Source organism: Tachyglossus aculeatus, chromosome 11, assembly GCF_015852505.1.
Source record: "Tachyglossus aculeatus isolate mTacAcu1 chromosome 11, mTacAcu1.pri, whole genome shotgun sequence".
Classification (NCBI taxonomy): Eukaryota; Metazoa; Chordata; class Mammalia; order Monotremata; family Tachyglossidae; genus Tachyglossus; species Tachyglossus aculeatus.
The window spans coordinates 32,683,906-32,693,241 of NC_052076.1; the positions used below are offsets into that span (position 1 = coordinate 32,683,906).

The 9,336-nt window shown below is 54.6% G+C and overlaps 1 protein-coding gene across 3 annotated transcripts in view; it reads right to left on the bottom strand.

Moving 5' to 3' along the window:
* Nucleotides 1-8,037, bottom strand: part of DSCAML1 (DS cell adhesion molecule like 1) — a 244,631-nt gene extending 236,594 nt beyond the window's left edge. For all 3 annotated transcript variants that reach the window (XM_038754515.1, XM_038754516.1, XM_038754517.1), the window contains exon 1: nt 7,951-8,037. In XM_038754515.1, coding sequence (XP_038610443.1) covers nt 7,951-7,996 — 46 coding nt within the window. In that variant the 5' untranslated portion in view covers nt 7,997-8,037. The remainder of the gene's footprint in view (nt 1-7,950) is intronic.
* Between the last annotated feature and the right edge of the window lie 1,299 nt (nt 8,038-9,336).

Sequence of the window (9,336 nt, forward strand, 5' to 3'; positions counted from 1 at the left end):
ATTTATTTTACTTGTACATATCTATTCTATTTATTTTATTTTGTTAGTATGTTTGGTTTTGTTCTCTGTCACCCCCTTTTAGACTGTGAGCCCACTGTTGGGTAGGGAATGTCTCTATATGTTGCCAATTTGTACTTCCCAAGCACTTAGTACAGTGCTCTGCACATAGTAAGTGCTCAATAAATATGATTGATGATGATGATGATGATGATCCTGGGACTGGGGGAAAGCCTGCAGTCAGTAAGATGGCCATCACCACCCTTTCTGGGATCTCAGGTCCAATGTCAAAGGGCTTTGGCTCTGGGGAGAGGACAAGATGGCTCTGAGATCACTTGAGTCTTTACCTGCTAAACACTTAGGTACTCACTGCACCTCCAACCCCCATCACACTTATGTACCTTTCTTTCAGTTCAGTTACTTCCCGTACCTATAATTTATTTTAGTGTCTGCCTTCCCTCAGGCCCCAGACTGTAGCTCCTTGAGAGCAAGGATCATGTCTCCTTACTTCACTGTACTCTCCTTGGAGCTTCGTATGGTGCTCTGCACACGGAAAGCGCTCAATAAATACCATTGACTGATTGAGGATTTGCCACAGAGGTAAGTAGGAAGGGTCTACTTGGATTAGACCTCTAGATTGTAAGCTTGTTGTGGGCAGGGAACATGTCTATCTGCTATATTATCCTCTCCCAAGTGCTTAGAACAGTGCTCTGCATACAGTAAGTGCTCAATAAATGCAATTGATTGATTGACTGATTGATGAGGCAGGGCATTGAAGTCAGCTGAGCAAGGCTCTACTGGTCTGGGTGAACTGGGGCCCAATTTCAAGGAAGGGCCTGAGACAGTTTTCTCTCTGCCCCTTTACCCCTTGGGCATCCCAGTTCCCAATCCCCCAGGGATACGAGCACTCTGAGCTGGACGCCACACAATTCCAGTTCTTGATTTCATGTGGGGCATCAAGGCAATGGGCCCCAACTGGCACCATAGTCAATGGAGACCCAATCTTCCTCCCTCCTTTCGCCACGACCCAATGTCACTCCCAACTGGATATGAAGAACTTACAGTCTAATACAGCAGCCATACACACCCTTTCCGCAAAGGAGTGTGAAGTAGTGTGGTCAAGTGGCTAGAGCCCGGGCCTGGGAGCCAGAAGGACCTGGGTTCTAATCCCAGCTCTGTTACTTGTCTGCTGTGAAGTCACTTAGCTTCTCTGTGCCTCAGTTACCTTATCTGTAAAATGGGGATTAAAAAGGTGAGCCCCCTGGGGGACAACCTGATCACCTTGTAACCTCCCCAGCACTTAGAACAGTGCTTTACACATAGTAAGCACTTAACAAATACCATCATCATCATCATCATCTGTAAAATGGGTATTAAGACTGTGAGCCCCCTGTGGGACAGGGACTGTGTCCAACCTAAATCAACTTACATCTACTCCAGCACCTAGTTCAGTGCATGTCACAAAGTAAGTGCTTAACAAATACCATTTTTTTTTAAAAAGGGAGTCGGTATGACTTGGTCGAAAAAGATTGGACTGGTAATCAGAAGACCCAGAGCTCAATAGCAGTTCTATCGCTAGCCTGCTGTGTGACCTTGGGCAAGCCACTTAACTTCTCTTGGCTTTAGAGTCATTGGTAAAATGGGGATAAGATACCTGGTCTCCCTCCTTCTTAGCCTGGGAGCCCCATGTAAGAAAGAGTCTATGTCTGCCCTGACGCCCTTATAGCTATCCCAGCAATCAATCAATCATATTTACTGATTGCTTACTCTCTGCATAGCACTGTACTAAGCACTTGGGATAGTACAATATAACAGAGTTAGTAGACACGTCCCCTGCCCACAGTGACCTAGCACTTGGCCCAGTGCTTGGCAGAGAATAAGATCAAATTAAATTCCATAATCAGACATATGCCCAGACCATCAAGGTTACTCTATGCCCATTAAATCTCCTCATCTTGGTTCATTCAGTCATTCATTCAATTATATTTATTGAGTGCTTACTGTGTGCAGGGCACTGTACTAAGCGCTTGGGAAGTACAAGTCGGCAACATATAGAGACGGTCCCTACCCAGCAACGGGCTCACAGTCTAGAAGGGGGAGACAGACAACAATGAATCTGAGTAACTGTTACCCACCCTTGCACAGCTGCAACCCAGCAGGATGGACCACACCCTAGAAATAGGTGCAACTCAGCAGTAAGAGAGATCCTTCAGGGCTGTCGGAGAAGAACAGGAATGGTCATCTCCTCCAAGAAGCCTTCCCTGACTAAGCCTTTCTCTCCTCTTCCCCACTCCCTTCCTCGCTGCTCTTACTTGCTCCTTCATTCACCCTCTCTCCCATCCCCACATCACATATGTATATATCTGTAATTTACGTAGCTATCTATTTATCTATTTATATTAATGGCTGTCTCCCCCTCTCGACTATGAGCTCGTTGTGGGCAGGAATGTGCCTGTTTGTTGTTATATTGTACTCTCCCAAGAGCTTAATACAGTGCTTTGCACACAGTAAGTGCTCAATAAATATGATTGAATGAATGAATGAGTGAATGGTCATGAAGGAAGCCCCCACTCCCTGCTAGAGACCCCTTGGCTTCCTCTTGCTCTCATCACCTCAAGCCCTCCCAGCCCCACAACACTTATGTACATAGCTGTAATTTATTTATTTTTATTAATGTCTGTCTCCACCTCTAGACTGTAAACTCACTGTGGGTGGGAGATGTGTCTGTTTATTGTCTCTCAGAGTACGATGGAGTGGATAGAGCACAGGCCTGGGAGTCTGCTCTGCCACTTATCTGCTGTGTGACCTTGGGCAAGTCACTTCATTTCTCTGGGCCTTAGGTACCTCATCTATAAAATGGGGATGGAGACTGTAAGCCCCACGTGGGACAAGGACTGTTTCCAACCTTATTTGCTTGTATCTACCCCAGGGGCTTAGAACAGTGCCTGGCACATAGTAAGCACTTAATAAATACCACTATTATTATTACTCTCCCAAGTGCTTAATACAGTGCTCTGCATACAGTAAGCACTCAATAAATTCACTTGATCGACTGACTTGAGACCACACTGCTCTCACGGGGTGGAATTCACTGTACCCCACTCCCGGCACATGGAGGTGATTCAAGAAAGCAGGTCTAGACAGGGTGCAGAGAACAGGACCCACATAAACCAAAGTTATAAATCCTGGCTGTCCCTACACCCCATATGGATATCTGGATCTATGTTCATTCTTTCTCCTTCTATTCTCTTCATCCTCTAGAGATTACAAGTTTTTTCTTTGTTCTTCCTCCTGCTTCTTCTGTAAATAATCTCTGTTTGCCTGCCTCCCCCATTAGAGTGCAAACTTCTCTAGGGCAGGGACCAAGCATCCAGTAAAATACTCTGCACATGCAGTAGGTTCCTCATTCAGTGCTCTGAATACAACAGACACTCAGTCCAGAGCTCTGCCCCAAATAGGTGCTCAGTACGGTGATCTAGTAGTGACAGCAGGCATCCAGTACACCAGTCTGCACTCAGTAGTGGCTCAGTACAATGATCTGCCCACAGTTGCCCAGTACAGCAGTTTGGCACAAAAGTACCCAGTATGGTGCTCTCACACAGCAGGTGCCCAGTACAGTGCCTTTAATCAATCCATCAATCAAAGCTATTTATTGCCTGCCTATTGTGTGCAGAGCACTGGCTCTAATAAATACCATGAGAAGCATCACGGCTCAATGGAAAGAGCACGGTCTTTAGAGTCAGAGGTCATGGGTTTGAATCTGCCAATTGTCAGCTGTGTGACTTTGGGCAAGTCACTTAACTTCTCTGTGCCTCAGGTACCTCATCTGCAAAATGGGGATGAAGATTGTGAGCCCCCTGTGGGACAACCTGATCACCTTGTAACCTCCCCAGCGCTTAGAACAGTGCTTTGCACATAGTAAGTGCTTAATAAATGCCATTATTATTGATTGATTGATTGATTGATTGGCCAGAGAAGGGGTATTGAAAAAGCCACAAGGAAGTACAGGCTCACAGTGGTTCCCAGATGAAGCTTTCATGCTGGCGGTAATTATACCTTCCGTCATGTGTACATTTGTAACCCAAAGCTGCTTTTTTTATCCCTCTGCAGAATCAGTTTTATCTAAATACATGACAGCGAGAATTTTAATAACTTCGTTCTTAACGAAGGTGGTGACCTTGAAGGCCGTCGGAATGGATGACGTCTCCGGAGAGCAGGGAGGGATGAGAGGGGCAGCTGAAAGGTGGGCGAGGCGCTGGGTTTGTAGGCCCCTCCCTCGCCTTCTCCAAAGCAGCAAGGGGACAGCTGTGTAATGGGGTTGGGGCACCATACCCAGCCCTCACTCCCTGGCCCAACCAGGGGCCTGCAGGCAAGCAGTGCTTCTAAACCCTCTAGCTCTGATGTCTCTCTTCTAGAGCGGCATTAGAGGGGGGATGGCGCGGACTGAAATGACCCTTACCCATCTAGACTGAATCCTGCGACAGGAGCGTCCAAAAGGGCTCTAGTGGCCCAGGGAATTCTGGAACAGCGGTCACCCTCAAAAAAGCACAAAAGCTCGACCCTGGCGGTATGGCCAGAGCTGGGTCTCTGCCCCCCAAAAAGGCCAGCACACGGAGATCTCTTGAGATCCCAAGAGGCCATGCCTCCCCCTTTCCCCCCCCAATCTCCCTCTCCTTAGGCTTCGGCCTAGGAAAAAATTTGACTGGGGTCTCAGAGGCATTCCCTTCCATGGCCTTTCAGAGCCTACCCCTGTCCTTTCCTCGGGGGAGAGGGGAAGTGTGTTTGTGGAGAGGGTGGAGTTGGGGGGCGGGGGGAGACCAGAACAGCCTGCTACACAATATGCAAATCTATGCAGATGATTTCCTAGTGATGCAATCAGGGTTCCCAGAGCCGACAATGACCGTTTCCACCCCAGGGGGGATGGGGAGACGCAGGTGCTGCACGTGGGGAAGGGAGGGGAGGGAACCTGGAGGGGGAGAGAGGGGATACCGAGGGCCCCCAGTCCCCATCCAGGTCCTGGGACTCTTCACCCAGAACGGGGCAGGAGAACCAAGCGTCCGAACGTGCGTGTCAGGCCGTGTTAGATCTGGACAAGCTGGACTCTGGATTTGGTGGCTTTGGGGGCAGCTGAGCTGGTATGATCAGCCATGGGTGAACTGCCAGCCTCAAAACACACGCATACACACACACAGCCCTATAATTCCCAGTACCTCCCTCTGCCGCCAATCTGTCACACACATACATATATATGTGTCTATATACGTAGCCACACAAAGCCCCCATTAACATCCAGCCCAAATCTTCCTTCGGTGAATGCAAAGGACTCTACACTGAGATGCCCACTCTGTGGGCAGACCTAGAGGTGGTGGTGGGGCAGGGGACTCTGGGGACTAGTTGGGAAACTGAAAGATGTAAAGGTTGGGATGGTTGGGGAGGAGGAGGGGTTGAGTTTGGGTCCTCTTGGAGCCCTCAGCAGCAGAGAAAGCTCCCAAGAAAGCTTCAGTTCCCCCCGCTCCCGGCCCCCATGAGATGAGGGGATAATCGATTCCCTTAAAACAGCCTTGCGGATAAGGCACCCGCCCACGTCAGTCTTTAAACCGGGTTGGTCCCGGAGACGGCAGGTTCGGCGTTCTTTTCTCCTGGCCCTCCCATGTGTGGAAGTCTCCCGGGCGAGGAACTCGTTGCCAAGCCGTTCTAAGGCCGGCCGGCCGCATCTCCGCGGCTTCTCGGGTCCCGGCGGCCAGGGGCTTCGGCCCGGACAGCGCTCAGAGCCCAGCCGACGGCCCCTGCTCGCCCGAGGCGAGGGGCTGGAGCCCGGGTGTGGGGGCTTCGCTTCATACAACGAGAGCGGGAGGGTGACGGGGCCACGTGCGGGCATGCAAATCTGCAGGCAAATCTGCACGCCAACCTGCATGCAAATCCGGAGCCTCTTCTGGGGAGTCGCCCCGGGGCGGGACCCGGCCTAGCTCAGCCTGGGAGACTCGGCGGGATGTCCGGGGGAAGGAGGGAGGGGACATCTGCAGACACCGACCCCTCTCTCCGGCCCCGCTCCGCTCTGAGCCCCCGGGGGGCAGGGGGAGATCCGAGGCCGGACTTCCCCGGCCTCCTGGTCTTTGCTGGGCGGCTCAGCGGAACTCCGTTCCGCCGCAGAAACCCGGTGCCCGGAGGGCCCAGGGGCAGGGGGGTGGGCAGTGTGACTCTTTAGCTAGCTGCCCCTGTCCAGCCTGTCCCCCGAGAGACAGAGACAGAGAGAGAGAGACAGAGAGAGACAGAGAGAGAGAGAGTGTGTCACTGGTTACCCCTGGTTGGCAGGGAAACCCGCCAGTCCAAGCTCAACGGGGGCTTCCAGATGCGGACCCCCACAACCCCCATCTCCTCACTCCGCTGTAGCTGCGAGAAAAACTCGACGTCCGAGGCCTGAAAGCCCCCTCTTCCCCCTACCCAGACTAGTGCCCAGCGTCCACAGCCTGCCGGGTCCGGGGTGAGGACTCCCCCCCCCCAAAAAAACCCGCCCCCCGTTTCCCACACCGGGCTATAACAGGTCCCCAGATTCCCTAAGGGCGCGCTCCCAAACGAGGCTCCATCCCAGTTGTCCCCGGCCAAGTGGGCGCCCCGTCGGGTCAGCCCCGCGGGGCCGGGGACCCGAGCCCGGCCAACTTCAACCTCAAGTTCCAGCTGGGAGCGCTCTGGACGCCTCCCCTCGCCCAGATCCCCTTGGCAGGCGGATGCGGTCAGTTGTCCGGTCCTGCCCCGTTGGGGGCTGGGGTCGGGGACGCGATGGAGGGGAGGGGGCTGTGGCGGGGGGAAGGGGGGGCTTGGCTCGCCGGCAGCTGCTGTCACACACGCACGAACGCACACACACACACACACACTCGCTCGCTCGCACACACGGGAGGTGGGGAAAGGAGGGGGGCGCCTCTCCTCTGCTTATGTATTTTTAATATTAATGTAATTAAAGCCGAGCTCCCGAGCCTGCCTGCGGGGAGGAAAGGGAGGGAAGGGGGCCGTGGGACGCCGGAGCCCGGATGAGGATTGGGGAGAGGGCATCCCTCTCCCCCCGCCCCCGACCTCCCCTCGGACCCCCCTCTCCATCATCCCGCTCCCCCCCAGCGCAGGAGGGCAGGGGTTAAACTGAGCCTGCCGCCCCCCCCCCCCAACCAAGAGAAGGCATCTCAGCCCGAGTCTCGCCTCGCCCACCCCTCACCGTCAGCCCCCCGTTTTCCGGGGTGGGGGAAGGGAAGAGGGGGCGTCTCGGTCTTTGTTTTTACCCCAAAGCCGAACCTCAGAGGCGTCGGGGGCGTTCACCAGTCCGGGGCGAGGGGGTAAAGTTGCAGAGCTGGACATCGGGAGGAACCGGACAACCCCTCCCCCCTTCAACACACACTCCTCTGCCCCCCTCCCCCGGTGTAAGGCGCGGGATAGCCCCCCACCCTCATCCTCCCCCTTCCTCACCCGGGCTACAGGTCTGGACCAGCCGGACACCTGACTCCCGCCGCCGCCCCCTGCCCCAACCCCGGGACGGGGCCTTCCCGCCCCCATCTGGCCCAGCGGCCGTGACGGGACCCCGGCGGCCTCCCAGGAGGAGGCTCTCGCCCCTATGGGAGGAGGGGCAGTGCCCGGGTCCCAGAGAGGAGAATTCCGGGTCTGGGGTCTGGGGAGAAACTTGCTGGGGGAGATTTCCCCACTCCCCATCCCCGGGGAGTGTTTGTGTGTGTGTGTCTGTGTGTTTGGGGGGAGGGGGGATCAGAAGAGACAGAATGGGAGAATTGGCAGACCGGAAAGCCCCCTTCCCCAAAATACCACTGAAAGCGACAGGAACCCTCTATTTGCGCCTCCAAACCTAACAACGCCCCCACCCCACCCTCCAGAAAGGGGAAGACACCCCGGACCCTAAAGTCTAGCATAAGCAAGCCACATCCACGGTTCTACCGATCCCCGACCCCGCCGTCTCACCTTTGTGGAAAGAGTCCAGGAGCAGGAGGAGAGTTACCAGCGACATGCCATAAATAGCCCCTAATCTCCCGGGGAGATTGTCCTGTGGCCGCCCGTCCAGCAGCGCCTCTCCCCCGCTGTAACGCGCTCCCAGCCGTCCTCACTCCGTGCCCCGCTCTTATCGTTCCCCAGCCCAGCTCTCCGCGGCTCCTCCTCCTCCTCCTCCTCCTCCTCCTCCTTCTCCTCCACTCCCGCTCCTGTCGTCGACGGGGCTGGGCTAGGCGGCCGCTCCCCCCGCCCCCGTAGCCCGTGGCACCGCGTGGGGTGAGGGCGGGGGGCAGATCGGCCTCCACCCAAATCATCCTTTCCATCGGGAGAGGGATTCTGGCCACAGGACCATCCCTAACCCCTCTGTCTTCCACCTGAGAAGATGGGTGGGGGGGGGTCAGCCTAGCACATAATAATTATAGTGATGGTATTTATTAAGGGCTTACTATGTGCAAAGCACCATTCTAAGCACTGGGGAGGTTACAAGGTGATCAGTTTGTCCCACGTGGGGCTCATAGTCTTTATCCCCATTTTACAGATGAGGTAACTGAGGCCCAGAGAAGTTAAGTGACTTGCCCAAAGTCACACAGCTGACAAGTGGCGGAGTCAGGATTTGAACCCATGACCCCTGACTCCAAAGCCCGTGCTCTTTCCACTGAGCTACACTGCTTCTTGGAACATGTCTGCACACCCATGTGTCCTATGTGTCCCAGCCACACTCTCCGGGGCGGGCTGCTAGAGGAGAAGGCCCTGGGTCCCAGACCTGGCTTGCCTCCCTGGATGGCCTTAGTCTCTTCTCTTCACCTCCCTCTGCCTCAGTTTCCTCCCGAGGAAAAAATATGTGTTCCACCTCCCCCTTCCCCCCACTTCCGTTTCTCCAGGGGCCTGGCTTCCTGCCAGCTTTTCCCTTTATCAAGGGACTCCAACATCCTCAGGGCCTGGAACTCCCCACAGCTCTTGGTGACTCTGGCCTAATCCTGGGCCAGATTCTTTCTCCCTTCCCTTCTCCAGGAACTGTAGTTCAGGAAGGAAAGGGTTGACTTTCTGGCCCAGGCCTGGCTCCCCACCTGGACAAGCCCCAGCAGTCTGGAACCAGTTCAGGGGTGCAGGAGAGGTGGGGGTAAGGAAGAAGTCCTGTTGGGGAAGCGTCCCCTCTAAGTGCACTGGGAAAACTGGGGGAGGGGGGGCTGGAAACTGAGGCAGATTGGGGTCCTGTCTTGTCACTCCGTGCAGCCCGACTGCTTGCCCATTCCACAGATGAGTAAACTGAGCCCCAGCAAAAAGGTTTCACCTGTGAGTCCTGTGGCCAGGGTGGGGGCTGTAATAGGCAAACACGGCAGGGATCAGTTATTTCTAACT